The sequence below is a fragment of the Taeniopygia guttata genome, chromosome 3 (genome assembly GCF_048771995.1).
Source record: "Taeniopygia guttata chromosome 3, bTaeGut7.mat, whole genome shotgun sequence".
In the NCBI taxonomy this organism is placed as follows: Eukaryota; Metazoa; Chordata; class Aves; order Passeriformes; family Estrildidae; genus Taeniopygia; species Taeniopygia guttata.
In genome coordinates, this window is record NC_133027.1 from 32,029,337 (window position 1) to 32,047,794 (window position 18,458).

The window sequence follows — 18,458 nt, forward strand, 5'->3', positions numbered from 1 at the left end:
CTCACAGACTTATTTTTCTGAAAGTGTGTCAACCATTGGATTACTGAAACCTGCAAGATACCTTGCAGAATAAAGGAAAATAACTTTTCTAATGGAAAACTCTATTCTCTTGGTTGCAAGGGAGTTCATGCTGTGAAATACAAGATCATATGGGATAGGATTCAGTTTGAACATTGAGTTGTGTAGGGGTCTCTGTGTTGGTGATACAGTGGAGATTTAGTGGGTGTTCAGTGAAAGCTAATGAGTGACTGGATCACTCCTAGTGGATATTCCTAGCTATTAGCTGGTTGTTACTCTCTATTCTGGAGCAGTTCTGCTGTTCAAGGGAGGTGTAGGTTTTTATGTATCATATATAAAGTTGCATGGATTCACCAATCTCTTCCTGGTAAGAGAGGCAGGTCACTGAGAACTTAGATTTGCTGCTAAGGAAGACTTAGTATATGACTGGAATTTTTATAGATATGTTTTCCTGTCCTTAACTAGTACTGCCAGCTCTGGCTCTGCATGGCATCCAGCCAGCATATGGGTCTGTTGAGACTTTAGGAACATCTTCATATGGCGAGCCCAGACTGATCTCTGCGTGACTTAGCTATCCTGATGCCATGACCTGGGCTTTCTAGTTAAATAGCCGGCCTTGCTTTCTCAGTTTTCCTCTTGTCTTTAAAGAATTGCTAAGTGATTAAATAACGTTTCCTTTCTCGTGATTACAGATCAGTTTCCAAGTGTACTGAGTCTTGATTTTTGGAAGTGCTTCCTCTGAGTCCTGTTTTAAATCAGGTTTTGGCTGCTTGCTGCTGTTAAACATCCTGTAGTATTTTTAATAAAAGTTCAGGTGTTAGTACAGCTGTTCCAGGAAAACTCAAGACAGAGTAATTACAGTATGGTTTTCAAGTCTCTACCTTGTGTTTTAGTTGGATATCTTATATTTCCTTTTGCTGAAAGACTTCTAGTTGCTGAGTTTTTGTAGCATGCACCTCTAACCAGAAGTTGTTTCTAGTTAAACAGCATTTTGTAATATAATTTATGGAAGTTGTTATGTATAAATTTGTGATCAAATTTTGAAGAGTAGTAATGTTTCATGTGCACCAAAAGCTTTCCAAAATATTTTTAAGGGTATTACACTTTTTTAAAGCTTCAGCTGTAAAGCAAACTTTCAGAATCAACTGGGAATGATTATATACTTTATGTGTCGAATTTTTTAGCTTTTGAGATTTAATATATGTTGTAGTGTATCCACAGCAAATTCTGTTGTGTTTTGTGCTAGGTCAGATGCAGATTTCACATTTGATGTGTTAAGTTTAACGTTGTATATATAATTGCTTAAAAAATGTGTCACATTTCTTTAAAATCAGACTGTACATAAAGCCTTTGGCATTGCCTGAGTATTTAGTAGTTTGCAAATGTGCACAGATATTCAAAGCATGGAAGTGATCATGAAGTGCTTCTGTTAGTTCTGTCTAGACAAAAAACTGTTTTATTTAGTTGCACAGCCAAGACAGAAGAGTGCTCCTGACAGGGCCTGTGAGACAATGAGGTAGCCCCAGGAATGCAGCTGGTGCCAGCGCTGTGCTTTTCCAGGGCGAAGCCCTGCACCACACCCAGAGTCTTTCCCTGTGCTCTAACAGTAATGCTTGTCAATGTCAGAAACAAATAAGAAAATTGACCCAGACCAGATTAATTTCAGGGACTTTCCCTTGCCAAAAAAGAAAAAAAAAAAAAAAAAAAAAAAAAAAAAAAATCTGTGGTGAATGGTTCCTGTGACCTCACTTTCATTGGATCAGACTTAATGAATTAAAACAGGACAGTTCATCACAGCAGAGTAGAATCTAGACTGCAGTTGTCAGGGATTCTTGGATGTCAGGATACACAGCATCTAAGGCTCATCCTCATCATCCCAGAACACGTCTGTGGATCTCTTTTTGGCACTGTTTTCTTACTCTGGGTGATTGGCACAGAATGCAGTAGGTGTTCTGCAGTTTAAGAAATGCTGATTTAGAGCAAAATGTTAGTCTGGAAGGGTGAGTGTAGTTAAGAAGCAGGAGAAGGCATGGAAGACAAAACCTGTACTAACAGAATGAAGCAGCTCTGGAAAAAAAAATGGAATGGGCAGGGTGTTGTTTTCTTATCTTAAAGAAAACCCCTAAAAATCTCTCTTGTGTTGTGCGTATATAACCAACTGACTAACTGCTTGTCTCTAAAGCTCTATTCCTGGAAAGTGGTTCAACAACTTCCACTTCAGTATATTTGAACAATATTTGCTAGAGAGACAGCCTTGCCCTAATGAACTAAAATGATTGAGTGGTTGAAGTGCTGTTACTTGTCCTACTTCAGAGCAGCTTGGCTAAAAAATGTGTTAGTGGAAAATCTGGCTTAGTATTCACATCATCAAGATGACCAAGTAGGGTCTTTGCCTTTCCCTGAACTATGAAGCATGGCTTGATCTGTGTCACAAAGCTTGTCATTTTAGAGAAGATGCAGCCAGGAGTACGAGTCTCACTGTAAGCTCTGTTTTCTGCTACTTACAGTTACCTTAGTTTCTAATTGTACTTTTAAAAAATTTTTATTTTTACTTCTAAGATAATGGGAAACAATATTTTATATTTCAAGGGAGATGCATTTTAACCGTGCTGTCTGGGGTAACATTTTGTTCAGGGTTTGCTTTATGGCAAGGGTCACATATATACTTAGTATTGGAAATAAAAGCTGTACAGAGAACAAGGTGTGAGATGAATTCGCTGCAGGACATTTTCCTAAAATACATGTTCCTAAGACTACCTGATAGTAATCTGATTGGACTGATTTATGCATGTCAGTGCTGTAGCATTTTGTGTTGCAAATACTATGATTTGCACAAATGTTGTGAAAATAGCTGATTATGCATATATATTTTCAAACCTAGGAATATAAATATGGCAGTTATTTTGGTGATCAGCGATTTAACCATCACATCAGCAGCAATCTGCTTTTTACTTTGATAGAACTATTTCAGTAGGAGATGTGTAAATACAGATATGTAAAGGGCTTGGTCTGAGATGCTTAACTAGCAAAGTTGTTGATCAGGTAACAAAGGTTTATAATTGTTTCCAGTTTAGGTCCTGGTCCTAGGGTTTTTACCATAGGAGTTCGCAGTTTATCCTCTCTTGCTACAAACAGTCATTTGTATCTTACACATCTTGATGCCACCTGACAATTGGTTATCCCTATTCATTCTTCTTTTCCCTCCTGGAGGAAATGAGAGAAAAAATTAGAAAAATAGGAAAATAGAAGAGAACACAAGTAACAGCACACTATGTGGTTCCTTGATTTCTTTCCTTGATTTTAAGTAACAAATAGCTGAAACAAGAAGATAAAGCACAAGGCTACCTCTGCAGAAGTAGGCATGGCTGTAGACTGTAACAAAATTGCAGCCACCTTTTGAGTAAGTGTAGAATCATAGGATTATACAAGGTTTAGAAATAGTCTCATCCACTAGATAGACTCTGTAGGAGGTTCTTGTTTGTACAAGGTAATTTAAGATGAGCTAGCAAAGATGGTGCCAGTATGTCGGTGATGTTTTATCATGATGACTGTGACTACTTACGCTAGGTAGTTTTATGCTAGCTAGCTCAGGTATTCAATCTTTTTCGTACAGAAACCAGGTATGGAAGCTGCACAAGCTTTTCTTGATAAATACTTAGGGTCTGCTTCATATGAACTTCTGTGTCCTTCTGTTTCCTAAATATATACTACTGGTCTCTGCAGGAGCTGATAGTGATTGAGCCATGATTTAAAATCACACCATGTCAGAAATTGTAGTTTAACTTGAATATGGGTGGGATTTGGCCAAGAAGGTATGTTAAACTTACTAATCTAACCACAATTGTATGTATTTTCTCATATGAATTTTTTTCAATAGGGTCAAGTTCATTATCAAAGATTTAAAGTGATGGAATATGGTAAGTGTTATTTAGTAGTGACCAAAATCAGTAGTGATTCTCCATTAATTTATACTGGCTTCCCTTTTCTGTCATGAACATTTTAAATACTCACAGAAAGTTTAATTTCCAAATCTTTGGCTTCTCTGAGACTTCTCTGAGACTGACAAAAAATACCACCTTATCAGCTGCCCTGGTAGTCTTAATGATCCCAAAATATCTGTATAGTATCTGTTTTGAAGCTTGCTGGTGAATTCTGTAAAGGCTGAATAAGCTATATATTTTATATTTCAGACTTAGAAGCTTATATGTGGGCTGTTTTTATAATACTTTTTTTTAACAACATTTCAACAAAATGTTCTAGTCTGGCAATTGGGTTAAAATACATCTTACCTTTTATTAGGAAACTTAGGAAACTAGTAGTCTTTATCAAATTACATGTTCTCCTCTTGTTACTTCAAAAAAGGAATGTTCCTTCTGTGAATTTAATGCTTCTTGTAATTTTTATTTTTTTTTTTAGTTTTACCAAAATTTGATGTTATGATAACAACACCCTTATACTACTCTTTGAGAGATGAAGATGTAACTGGTGTTGTCTCTGCAAAGTAAGTAAATCACTGATGCTGTTGTCACCCTCTCTCTTAAGAAAATTGTTGTGGGTCTCTAAGTGTCAAAGTAAAAATTAGAATGCTAATAAAGCCCCATCTGTTAAAAATTAGTTGGCTAGTATCTGTTTCTAGTTACTGGATTTTGTTGTAACAAGATTCAGTAGATTTTCAGACTTCTAGTAAGTTCTTTTAGTCTGGTAAACATAGCTCTAGACTATAGCTATACATTTTCAGCTACCTTATTTGAAAATTTCTAAGTTTCTTGCTTGTAGTACATACTTTGATGCTTTTTCTTGTAGTTCTTTTATGGTACTCTCCAATTTACCATGTTAAGCCCTGTAAGTACAGAGACTATAATTTATTAGACAACTTGGAAAATTAGGCAAACTTCTATGAATATCCTCCTTGTTCCAATAAACCAGCATTTCAAATTTCAAGCATAGGTTTCTCTTATCAAAATACCTATAGTCGTAAATAGGTAAAGAATTAAAAGCTCTTGAAAAATTCAGAAGAGGCTTCTATTTAGACTCCTGTGTAATTGATATTTTATTCTTCAGCTGAGCAAATATCTAGACAAAAAATTACTATGCATTAATGTCATAAATGAATTTTATTTTTGAAGATGAGAGCTAGATAAAGCTACCTGGTAGATCCATCCAAGAAGACTGAAATAAAGGGTCTTTTGTGGATTATCTAATGCCTTAAAATACATATATTCTGAAGAAGCACTCAGTTTACAAGTGAAATGCAGAAATCATTGTTTAGCAAGCTATTTAAATTAAATGTTTGGACTTTGAGAAAACACTTCATTCTGTAGAGTCCATGTAACCTGATAATATAAACTATCAATGCCAGGTTGGATGGGACCCTGAGCAACCTGATCTAGTGGGTGGGATCCTTGTACATGGCCAAGGGGTTAGAACTGTATGACCCTTACTTGACTCTTTCATTTGGTGTACTCATAAAGTGTTTGAAAGTGTACCTGTTTCCTGCAATAAATTCATACGTAGACACCAGTGAACCACCTGAGGTTGAATCCCAGCAGTGACAAAGTTTTACTGATAGATTGTAATTGTTTATAGAGAATGACTTAATTTCTGACAACTGTTTTCATACACATAATGCCTCTTTATACAACTTGTAGATGTCATAAAGCCCATTTTCTCCTCTGGAGTATTATTAGATCAAGTTAAATACAGTGATGCTGCCCAATGGCAGTATAATTTCAAGGTTAATGGCAGCTTATTATTGCAATTAGGTCTGCTTAGAATGAGTTTGAATGCCAGTGTTATCAGAGTTGTAACTGTTCTTTGATTTTTCTTTCTGTCTGCTTTTCAGCTTTTATATTACTTAAGTGGCTACATAATGATTTAAAGTACTTTAAAGTTACCACACCTGCATATATTACTGCTGAGGACTAGAATGATTTTAGGTGTCCTATCTGTCCCCATATTGTTCCTCTCCTCCTTCGCTTCTCTATATAACTTGGAAAACATTTATACAAAATTTTATTTTATTGCTGCTTAGTGACTGCAGGTTGCTACTGTCACCCTAAGAAGGCAGTATGTTACAGTTTTCAGATTTGCCATAGCTGGACATTGTTTGCAATGATTTCTTGAGACTGTGATTACTAAATAAGTAGTTATAATTATTACTAAATATTTGGAGATATCTCATTTTGTGTTAGCAGTATTTGGTAAGCACTTCCCACATCCCTTTTTAACTCTACTGTGTATTAGTTACGATGCTACATCAGTGTTCTGTTCAATAACTTGCTTTCAGCTTTTAGCTTAGTATAGTTAACTTTTGTACATCATACAGCCCATAATAATTTTAATAGGCTTTTAGAGCTTGTGTAGTGGGAAGAGCAGCACTGTGCATCTTCTCCATGTTTTGAGCTTCCAGCTGTAGTGTTGCTGAACTGGTGTCAGTATGGTGAACTCCATGTTTCAAAGTAGAAATGTGTTCTACCCATGTCTGAGGCTAGAGAATAATATTTTAGCAGGATCTTTTGCCTTGAGAGCTCTTCAGGAGCCCAAGTCCTGGAGGGTGGTGTGTTGTTTGACTTTACCTGATGTGTTTCAGGTACACATATGGAAAGCCAGTAAAGGGAACTGTAACAGTCACTTGCCTTTCTGTTTCTTACTGGGCAAACAAGAGAAATATAACAACGACAATGGAGGTGAGTCATCTCTTAGTAGTTTCTTTAAGTCTGTGTCCTGTTGTGGGTTAAATGATGCTTGGAATTATTCATGAATGCCTAGTTCAGCTGGAGAGTGTTAACTCTATTTCCAAAGCATCTACATTCAGACTGCTTGTTAGGAATGACCCTTGGCACCTGAGCTTCATTTACTTCTGCCTGAGGTTATTTTGGAGTGTACCAGCTGACCCAGGTGAAAAATTTTCCAGGAGCTGCATAGGTGCTGGAGGACCCTTGCTCAGAAATGCTCTCTGACCCTATGTCTGCCCCTGCATGCTGAGCTCTGTGTCTCAAGGCTGGAGGAGAACACTCCAGTCGTCTAGGTGGAGCTCTAGCATGGTAGAAACCAAAGAATTTGCCTACTAATTGCCAGCAATTACATTTGAGTCTACTGCATTAATTGTAACCTGAAGCATGAAATTTAAAAAGACACACAATTTCAAAATGAAGGCTTAAAAGAGGTGATAGATTCGTTGCACTCTCTTTGCAAAATCAGACATTTTACTTTTGAGATGTGGACTGTTAAAAAAGGTTAAATTTTTGCTGCATGAAGTGACTCTAATTTAAGAAGAGGGTATACCCCTCTCCTCGGGCAGGAGCTTGTTTGTTGCATTTTCCTCTAAAGCTTAGGTGCCACTGTGCTAGCCACGGAGAAGTGGATAATTCTAGAAATTAGGGGAAAAAAGTAACTTTTCCCCTAAAGCATTGTTTTCTCTAAAAAAAGCAGTGAACTTCTACTGGATTTAGTAAAAATGGTTGCTGATGGCAAAAAAAATAAAGGGTCAGCATTCATAATTTTCTGGTGTTCACACTCCAAAACTTGTATTTGGAGAGAACTGGAAGACTTAACCAGAAGTAAGCTACAGTAGACAGAAAGGTGTCCTTGGCTTTTCTGGCTAAACAGTTATTTTTTTCCTACATTGCAGATAAATGGATCTGTGAATGTAACCTGTAACAAGCTGATGCTGCAAAATTTGAATGCTGAGCAGTTGTGGCACCAAGGTGACAGCGATTACATAGAGCCGATAGAAATGATCGTGGTGGTGACAGAGTCACTCACAGGTATGTGGCTGTGGGAGCTCTTCTGACAGAAATCCAGGGTGCCTTACTGCTCTATGGAAGAGGTTGGAGCTCTGGAAAAGTATCATGCACTGATGTCAGCACAAACCATCCACGTTCAGATATATTATATGACTGTTGCCTGCCTAGAAATTTAATAGTTTAACCAGCTGTTAACTCAACAGAATAGAGTTCTGTGCTAAATGATTTATTAAATAACTGATAAACAGATTCTGATAGGAGCTTGAAGTCAGTTATTTTTGATGAGAAGAGCAGCCATAAGGAATTGCTACCATTAGCCTGAATGTTACAAACTTAACTTTAATCATAAAGTTACCTGACATTGTGTATTTGTAAGCCACGTTAGTAGAAAGAGTTCCCTGGTCCTAGGTTGTACATAGTCTAGCCTCTTCTAGATGGACTAATTTGCAAACCGAGGGTTTTTTATGAGTTCATGTTGCACTGCACCTTGCACATTAGAAAAAAAATCATGTGTACAAATTTTCTACCTGTCCCAGGAACTAGGTTTCATTACAGACTTTCTGTAGACCCTGGCAAGATGAAGCTGGCTGATTTTGGATTTAGTAAGTTTCTTCTTTGTGTAATTCTGACATAATCTATGTGAGTGCAGCCCTGTGTGGTATATCTTATATTGCATTGTGGCAAGCAGTACCAGTGCATATACCACCTTTTTTACTGTTGCTCAGGTAGAAGGATGAAGAATGATAGGAATGAAAATGGTGAAAAATATGATAGAATTATTTCAAAGTCATGGGCAGTAAACTGTATTGCTGCTAAAGTAATATATGTGTTAAATGCATGTTGTCTAAACACATACAATTATTCAACAGGAATCTCCCAAAATTCAAGTACCATTATATTTCCAAAGCAAAGTGACTATTTTATTGAATTTCTGGACTACACTAGAGTTCTAAAACCTTCTCTGAACTTCATAGCTACTGTAAGTTCTTTTGTTTGATTATCATCTCTGGATAAACAAATGTGACTTCTCCTCTATGCTTAGATAGCAAAATTTGCCTTGGATTTTTAAGTGTAATTTACAGATTTGTTTTCAAATTCTCTCTTTTCTTTTTTTTTTTTTTTTTTTTTTTTTTTTCCACAATACATATCAGCAAATACTAAACTTGGAGGCATTTGCTCTAGAAAAGGGTAAAGTGGCAGTGAATGCTGTAGTCTTGGCAGGATATATTTGTGTATAGTTTGTCAGCTTTCTTATGGAAATCTTCCCTAGCTGTTTTTTATGACTGTTCTTTGAAACAACACATTAATTATAAAGTTTCAAATCTTTTTGTAGTATTTATATATCTAACTCTCTCTCTATATACATATGTATATATGAACACACACAAATATATACTTTATATAGGGAATTTGTATATTTAAACAGCTTTTACATAATTCAGTTGAAACTCATCAAACCACATTGCTTTCAAGTGAAAGTGTTGTTTCTGCCTTCTGTCCTGTCTTTTTCATGCCAGTTGAAGTCCACTCATAGAAATATTTTATGTTCTTCATTCTGTCTCTCATCTGCATTCAGTATTTCTACATTTTACAGATGTTGCATATTGTATCCACTGCATTTTGCTTGAGATGGGGAGTCAATTTTACAACTCTTGAGCCTTTACTATATAGAAATGTGACTTAAATAGAAGTGATTTAGGCTGAATATACTCTTCCAGAGTGGATTGGCTCAAGACATAGCTTCATGCTAGCCTGATCATTTGGGCTTTTGGTTTTTGTGCTTTTCATTTTCTTTGCTAGCATCCCAGTTTGAATCCACCTGTTTTTTAGTCCTCTTCCAAAGATGAACTGAGTGAGAGATAGCTGAAGCATCTGGAAATTCTTGCAGCTGGCAGACAGGAAGGTCTCAGTTGTGCTGCCAAAGAAGTGTTAATGAACAGCTGCTGCTGTTCCTAAAAAGTGGAGATCTTACATGAAGAGCATATCCTCTTCAGAGAGAGAACAGGGAAATAGTGGCTAAGGAGACGTGGTGACATCTATGGGCTGAAAAAGGAAACTTTAATTCAGTGATTTTCAATATAAAAGTTGATTTTTTTGTAGTGTATAATGTAGAATAAATTATTTTACTGGATGAAAATCTGCTTGAATGTAGACATGAAAGTTTTAAGTTGTAGTGCTGATTGATATATGATAGAGTGAAGAAGTTGCACACTGTCAATTTTTGGCCTGGTTTCAGTCTTCAACTCATTTGATGAATTCATAAAAACATCTGACTCAGCACCATCTCTGCTCATCTGAGTCATTTTCCCACATAATGTAAATGTTAGGTTGCCCTTTCTTGTGATTGTGAAATGCAAGTGATAAAATTGAGTATTCAGACTATAGGAAGGATATGTATAATTTACTTGAGACACAAACATTTTCAACTAGAAGAGTAATTGGGAGAGCTGAAATGCAACATGTCTCCTTTCAGTTCCATCTACATTGCTTTTACTCTTTTTTTATTCCCTGGAGTTATGAATAATTTTGTTCTTGTCTGACTTGCCTACTTGCAGAGCTTACTAAGGAGCAGAAATAGCTATTGATGTGTGAGAAATCTGAGAATGCATTATTTTTTTTATGTGATGTGAGTGCAAGTACATTGTTACATGCTATGTGTTGTGCATTTTAGCTTTATCCTGTTTGATGGGCTTGATAAGTGTTTGCTTTCTTTTTGTTTAGCTAAAGGTGTCACGTCCTGATAGCAACCAGCTGACAGCTGAAGAGAGGCAGAATCCTGTAACAATTACTGCACAAGAGTCAGACCTGCTTTTCCATCACTCTTCACTTTCTCACCTGGAAAATGAGGCAGCAGAGGAGAGAAATCTGACAGTCCATATCCTGAACTACACAGTTCCAGAAAATGGAGTAATTGATGTTGAGTTTCCAATTCTGTCTGATACCAAAACTCTGAGAGTTCAGGTACTGCTTTGGAGTGTTGACACACTAAATTGCCTGGGCTGGGATCAGTGATATGCTGTCCTGCTATCTGCAAGAGCTGACATGTCACCTATTGCTATTTTTGTTACTTCGTGTTACAGCTGGAAAGAAAGTGAGAGATCCTTTCAAATGGGATTTAATAATTGCATCATGATATCAAAGGAAAAAAACCCAGATACCCAAAGCATAAAGTGGACTTTTGCTAAGGCTGCTATGCTCTTGTAAGCTGTACCACATATATGACCACCACAGATTTTGCTGTTTTGTTAAGGGTTTTTTTTTTTGCACTGTCTTGCAGGCAGAGTTCCTCAGCAGTAAGACTGACATAGGTGTTTATGATGTGTTCAGCTCCCCCAGTCAGACTTATCTCCAGGTTAAAACAAAGACCCAGGATATAAAGGTAGAGTCTGAGACAAAACTTGTCTCGATTAAAGCCTAGTTACTTACAGTTTTTCCATACTCATCCATATTAATCGTGTGCTCTTCCTAGGCTGGGAGGCCTTTTGAGCTGAGCATTGCAAGCAACAAGCCAGTGAGAGAGTATCACTATCTGGTAAGTTACAGGCTTTACATATGGGGACAATCCAAGGTGACTTTTACCAACTTGAGAAATACTTCAGCAAGTGGAATGTGATTAAACATTTGAGATTTGGCATTTTTTAATTGTGCTTTGTGGAAGAGAAGGCCCAAAAACTTCCCTTCCACTAGGAGGGTCCTTTTTGAAGGAGATCTCTCTTATTCTACCTAGGAGGAATGCCCCTTGCACTGTAAGGAAGTGCTTCTGGAAAAGCTGCTTCTCTGATCTGGGTGTTGGGTTATCTCTGACAGCAGATGTGAGACAACTGTGAGAACAATACTGTTTCTGACTGTGCAGAGCATCTGCAATGGGAGAAAGGACAAATGTCCCAGGAGAAGCCCAAACTGTGGCTTTGTCAGCAGCTGCAGATGGAAGCAGGGGCCTGGGGGAGGCTGTCTGCAGATTCAGGACTGTCAGGCTGAGCCTGTGGGTACAGGGTGAGAAGAGCTGCCTGCTGAGGAAACACATGATTGACTGGACAGAGGGGCATTGTTAACAAGGGAGATTCAGAGGAAGCATTTTAAAATAAGTGTCTTGGGTAGTGGCTTAATTGCTCACCTGTGTCTTGAAGGATCAGAAAGATTTATTATATATACACTGTAATAAGTTTTTCATCCTGTCTTTAACACATGACTGTCTTTTTCACAGTCTGCATCTTAGTGACCATGGTAGCTAGGATTCTTTTTCTTTCACAGACTTTAACAGTAAACTGAATTAGGAAACCATGTAAAATTTGGGCATTCATATATATTTTCTAAAATAGAAACGCTCTCTGGAAGTTTTAAAATAAATCAGGTCCATGCAACCAAAGGCAGGGAACTGCCCTTCAACTCTCTCTCTTCATTAGTAAGTGTAGAATCCAGTAGGAACAAATTTAAAATGAAAAAATTGATACTGTGGACCTGAAACCCAGGTATTTGGAGACTAGCCTAGCTGCAGACTAGCTCTAATCTGATCTGTTAAAATGAATGCCTGCTTTTAATTGGAGCATATTACTAGACCCCAGTTCAGACTCTCTGTGAGGCAAACCAAAGTGTTCTAAGTAGGACTTTTGGAGGTTTGCTTTTAAAACTATATGCCTGATCTGAACTCAAATGCTGTCACAGATAACCCACATGAGCCAACCCTATTACTGTTGTACATTTATGTTCTCATACCATATGTGTGCACTTGTTGTTCTTTACTTGTCCATAGTGATATAGGAATTAAAACACAGAAAAAAAATCTATTATTTAAATATTACATCAGCTACTATTTAAATATTACATCAGTACCATGTCTACCAGTTAGTAAAAAAAAAAAAGAATCACAGCTATATGTCTCTTCTCCAGCAGCTACTTGTAGAATCAATTGCTGATGACATATCATATGCTGATCACATTGAGGAACCTAACAGTCTGAGTGTTTGATTTTTTTTCTCTTTCAGGTATTATCTAAGGAACAAATTGTGGCTTTTGGCACAAAGGCTACAACAACATTTACTTTAACAGCAGAAAATTCCTGGGCTCCTTCGATATCTATACTTGTATTCTATGTAGATGAGCTTGGAGTGGTTGTAAATGATGCTCTCACTTTCCCCATCCAGCCTGCTTTGGATGACAAGGTAATTGTATTGAACTTGAATCTGAGACCACGATTTTGTCTGGGTGTTGTGTGGTAGCTTAAAAAAATATTTTCTATCATAGGATTGTAAATGCAAAAAAATTTCATTGAGGATATAATCTGAAATTTGTGCAAATCTTTAGAAAGACTTTTGATAATACCAGTGCAATTAGGGTCCAGGTTTTGCATATTTGAAATTCCTTTCTACTGGTGCTATGTTTTCCGTAGAAACTGATGTACAGCACCTCCTTGTGTTTTTGGTGGTTTGGTCAATTACTGAGCCAAAGGCTATTCTGGTCAGTACAGTGACAAGGTATCATAAGTGCTCTAAGGGTAGAATTGTAAAAGTTTATAAAGACCTTGTTCTAGCCAGGCAGTGGTCACATTGTGACCAGTGTTTGTGTTTCATGTGACTTTCCACACTTTACCTCAAAAAAGTTTGAAGAAGAGTGGGGAATGCCAATTGTATCAATGAATTGATTTTTTTTTTGCAGCTTGCTTATCAGGATGAGATTTGGTCCTTTGTGCAAATAAAAGCCTCACTATAACTTTTTATGGATGAGACCATCCAAAGGCTGGAGGGGTTCAAATTCTTTAACACGTATAACCAGAAATCAGTATGGAGCCTGTTTGTCCTGCTTCATGAAAAATGTCTCCACATGCCTCATGAGTTATCCAAGTTACCACGAGTCCTAGGAAAAAGACTCTCAGAGGTCCCCAGTGTCCTAAAAGTTCTAGGAAAAGCAAATTCAAGGTCTTAATTATAGCCAAATAATCTAAAAAACTACTTCCTGGGAGTTGTTAACAGCTAAACAGTTACTGTAACAGTTGTTGCAGTAAGTATCACTGTAGAATTGAAATCAATGCTGTGTTTCACTTTTTTCTAGATTAAAATCTCTTGGAGCAAAGATAAGGCCAAGCCATCTGAGAAAGTCTCCCTTAAAATCAGTACAACAGAGCCAGGATCAGTGATTGGACTTTCAGTTGTTGATAAAAGTGCAAAGCTTCTGGGAGAAAGTAGTGACATAACAGAAGAATCTGTAAGTATATAGGAAAAGGAGTTTGTCATTATTGTGTGTAGGAAAGATATATGTTTGGGGAAATGTTGCAGATTATATGCAGAAAAAGTAATGTTCTTTGAGCAGGATTTTTAGCCTGTAATTATGCTTTTTTTTTTTACTTTTGCAAGTCACATGGGTGGCAGAGACTGTAAGGCTTAAGAGGTAATAGGCACCACATTTCCAATTCCAATCAATACTTCATTGTTCTTCATTTGATAAATTGTTAAGACTTGACAGTTTCTTCTTTCAGAAAAGACAGTGTCAGAACCCCCCCCCTAATGATTTGTTCTTTGTGCTATTTAAAATTAATAATATAAAATAAAGATTTTTTTTTTCTTGGGAGTACAGAATAAATTATTTATATGTTTAAGTTACCTTTGCTTGCAGAAGCTCTACTGCATTTACAGTTTGAAAGAACTTACAATATATATCATTCCTAAAGTGGACATTGCCTAAGTGCCATAAAATATCAGTTGGCTGTAGGCTTTATTCCAGACTTGTATGCACTCTTCCATTGCATAAAAGCACTACAACCTAACCCCTTCATCCTGTCACAAATTATTTTCTCTTTGGCATGAGAGCTAAGCAATGTACAGCTCGTGGTACAACTTTATGAATTAGCAACAGTGAAAGTTCTTATAACTGTGAGTTGGCATTCAATTTTTTTGGATGATTTTGGTTGTTTTCTTTCCTTAGGTCCTCCACGACCTCAATTTATACAGCACAGTGCAGTATTTCCCCCTGGTCAGAGGTTCTTTTGGTGTATTTCAGGTACTGGGTGCTTTTTTTCTGATTCTAGGCTGCTGGTTTTTTTACTGCTTAGTGATAGGAACATCACTTGCTAGAAAACAGTGAACTTTCTAACTTTTGCAACTGTAGACAATGTAATGTTTTCATGGCTAATAGGAGTTTCAAATAGTGAGTTTTGTCAATGTGTAATACTCTGAATGCCAAGGAATATATTTATACCTCCATAAACACAGGTTGCTTCATGCTTGATATAGTCTTCACTTCGAGAAGTTTTCAGTCATTATGGCACTATTCAGATTCATATCATCTCAGTTTTTTAGATTTCTGTATATTATTTGCTTTGGTTTTCTGCTTGCTTTATGAATTTATTTACCTAAAAAGAAAGAAGATAAAAAGAAAATAGCTAAGTACTGTTGATGTCCTGAATGTCCTGTATTGAGATATACTGTATAAATTTTATCCAGAAATGCAGCCTTTGGGTATCAACTGATGCAGTTCTTGAGGAGGAGAAAGAACATTTTCTTTGTAAGTAATACAACAAATGAAGCCAAATCTAATTTACTGAGTGGAAGGAGGTCCATGGGATAGGGCCCCTATTATGTCTTCTTACTGTGCATCCACCCTTGAAAATCATTACCATTTCAAAGGTTCAAGGCATACAAAATTCATACCATCACCATTTCAAAATGTTTCCTTTTTACTGCAGTGACATTACCCCTAAAAGCCTGAGGATGAGTGGAGTTTTTGTTTGCAGCTCCAGTTGATATGTATTGCAGTGGTTTGTCATGTGTAGCCAAATGACACTATTTCATCTGCACTCCAGAGAGACCATGTAGAAAATTGTGTGAAACTTTTTTTTCCTTAAAATAAAAAATTCCTAGTGTCCCAGAGTAGTCTTATCATATGTAACAAAGCTATAGATTAGACTCCAAACAATATATTAATTTGAGTTTTCTAAACGGTATTTATTTGAGCTTTCTAAATGTAGATATTTGGAGTAGGACAGTATTTTTTATTTTGTAGATGGTGGAATGATACCTATAGAGGATGGTTTCGGTGATGATATGCCGGTATCTAAAAATGGACCTCCTGATTTCAGCAATCTCTATGTGAGGACACATTTTCCAGAGACGTGGCTTTGGATCGAGACTAAAACAAGGTAGAGGTTAGAAGCAAAAGGAAAACAACTTGCCTTTTTTCTTTGTTTTTTTTTTTTCCGGTAGGTTTCAGTAGCATTCTGTCCCCATGCTGAAGAACACCGCATAAAATGTAGATTTATATTTTGCTACCACCTAGAGGCCACAAGTGAGATTGGAGATCGAAAAAGAGAAGAGTTGTACAACTGCACAAGAGAGGATTATGCTTGACTGAAGGCCTCAGAGTTTCAGTAGAAGCTAGATAAAAGTCCTGGAGACAAAAGAAATAAACTCTTACAAATGAGGAGATAATGGATAGGGAGACCTAGCCTTTTTCTCTACAGTACATAAAAAGATGGTGATTAGCCCAGAAAGGGAAATCTATTGCTGTCTACACCTAGGTCAGTGAATAGATCAAACTGTCAAGTGATGGTGAAATCTGACCTGTGTCGTGAAGCACAAATCTTGTATTCTTTTACAGCTGAAAAGTTCAGGAAGCAGCCATCACCTGGGATTGTTTTAAAGGGCCTGTAAAAGTGGATTACATGTATTGTGATCCAGTGTAATTACCTTCAATTCATGTAATTTAAAATAATTTAAATTTTTAAAATATTTTTGATCCCATCACAGTATTTCTAATGGTTAGAAAAAGTAAAATGGCTAATAAGCAGCTTTTCATTCCAGGAATTTGGACTTAATTTTTCATGCATTTTAAACATATGTGTCCACTTACTGTTGTCTGCAAATGGATGGTTTTGAAAGTCTGCTCTCCCCTTCTGCCATCAGATCTGACACAGAAACCACAATGGATGCCCTTGTGCCTGACACCATCACATCCTGGGTAGCCAGTGCCTTTGTGATCTCTGAAAGCGGCGGGCTCGGAGTGACAACTGCTCCGGTGGAGGTACCATCTCACTAAAGAGTGCTCCTGCAGGGCTGGTGACACTGCGGGTTCTTGCTGGACTCTCTGATTTAGTTCTAACAGCAGCATCTCCTTGTACTAATGGAGAGATTGAGAGGTTGTGTGTGTTCAAACTGTAGAGAAAACATCACTGAAGACATATGTGACACTGTATCTGCCTTCCCTTCCTGCTCATGTGAATATCTAAGACTCCACACAGATATTTGGATGCCTATTTCTGTTGGAGTGTTTTTTTTTTTTTTAAATTACTTCCAGGATGTGCCCATTTCAGAATCTTTGTGTGCAGAGAGGCAGAATGACTATTTGGGAGCAGTATTCCATGTTTTCTTGGCTCTGCCCAGAGAGCAGTCCATGAGTTGGTAATTCATGCAGTGAGGTTTGCACAGACTGGCAGGGGAGATGCCTCTGACATCCCATCTCTGACTGGGATGTCAGAGGCATTTGTCTGCTGCTCTGCTGACACTTGTGGCTAATGCTTACCCCAGGAGGGAGAACAGGAGGGTTGATTTAAGGCTAAATTTATCTGTCAGAAGTAGTCCTAGAGTAAACACAGGTACAATCTATTCTGGGTAAACTTGCAGGGGACTTGGACTAGATGTCATCCAGAGGTCCCTCCCAACACAACCATTCTGTGATAGGTGCTAAGTTTTGGATGACTTAGCTTGAGGAGCAGAGTGGACGTAGAGCTAGCATGGGATGATTGACAGTCTTGTTGCTCCCAAATTCCTGTGTCTTGAGGCTCTTTTCTTGCTTCCAAGTGTTTGAGGAGTTTAGCAATTTAAGCTGTATTCAGCAGCCCTGAGGTTAAATCTCTAACTTGAGGTTCCCATTGTACAAGTGCAGTTGTCTTAGGATCACTCTGTATTCAATGAAACCACTACTTAGAGAGTTATTTAGCCAGTTAAAAATAGAAATTAATTCTTGGAAGACTCATTTAGCTAGTATTTTACATATGCAGAATAATCCGTCCATTCATCATGTAAAGATCCTGGAGAAACTTGTTCCTATCAGAGACAACTCCACCTCTATACCTAAGTTTAGAAAGCTTGAGACTGTACTGGTGGGCTGTAGGTTTGCATCTTGGTTCCTAGACCAGTGTAGTGCCCTTGAATTCTTGGGGAGGGGCAATTTTTGAGATCCAAACTGAGATCTAGGTCCAGATTTCATAGTTGGCTGCTATATGGAGACACAGAGCTTATGCTTTGAACATCCTGATCTGAACTCCACTACAGAATTTGGAGCCCAGTCTGGATTTTGTGGCTAAGGCTCCTTTGACACTGGAATCTTGATACTTGTTTCTTTCACTTGGCTTAGCAGAGATGGGACAGAAAGAGGAATAGTTTTCTGATTAAAACTGTAAGGAAATGCACACTTGGCCTCTCATCCTCAAATATGAGAAGGCTCCAAGTAGAACAGATGTTGAGATAATAATTTAGCTATAGTCACCCCCATGCACTGTTCACTACTTCACTGTTGTTGGGACAATTAGGTTGAGCTTAGAGTTCCATATGGCTGAAACATGTTAATCAGTACCATACAGAGAGGCAAGAAAAAGAAAGACATGAAAAATGTAATGGGGGAAATAAATGACATATGCATGCTTTATGTCATGTACTGCTTTGCATCCTGGTTTTATTTTGACTTCTTTTACACAGAGTGTCAGTAGTT

At 37.4% G+C, this 18,458-nt stretch overlaps 1 protein-coding gene across 1 annotated transcript in view; it reads left to right on the plus strand.

The window, feature by feature from the left end:
- Nucleotides 1–18,458, plus strand: part of CD109 (CD109 molecule) — a 72,847-nt gene that overhangs the window by 23,264 nt on the left and 31,125 nt on the right. Inside the window, exons 6-19 of the mRNA XM_030267458.4 lie at nucleotides 3,896–3,935; nucleotides 4,435–4,519; nucleotides 6,608–6,704; nucleotides 7,649–7,784; nucleotides 8,633–8,742; nucleotides 10,485–10,724; nucleotides 11,041–11,142; nucleotides 11,233–11,295; nucleotides 12,746–12,922; nucleotides 13,809–13,961; nucleotides 14,679–14,753; nucleotides 15,197–15,257; nucleotides 15,756–15,891; nucleotides 16,655–16,772. Of these exons, the coding sequence (XP_030123318.4) occupies nucleotides 3,896–3,935; nucleotides 4,435–4,519; nucleotides 6,608–6,704; nucleotides 7,649–7,784; nucleotides 8,633–8,742; nucleotides 10,485–10,724; nucleotides 11,041–11,142; nucleotides 11,233–11,295; nucleotides 12,746–12,922; nucleotides 13,809–13,961; nucleotides 14,679–14,753; nucleotides 15,197–15,257; nucleotides 15,756–15,891; nucleotides 16,655–16,772 (1,593 nt within the window). The remainder of the gene's footprint in view (nucleotides 1–3,895; nucleotides 3,936–4,434; nucleotides 4,520–6,607; nucleotides 6,705–7,648; nucleotides 7,785–8,632; nucleotides 8,743–10,484; nucleotides 10,725–11,040; nucleotides 11,143–11,232; nucleotides 11,296–12,745; nucleotides 12,923–13,808; nucleotides 13,962–14,678; nucleotides 14,754–15,196; nucleotides 15,258–15,755; nucleotides 15,892–16,654; nucleotides 16,773–18,458) is intronic.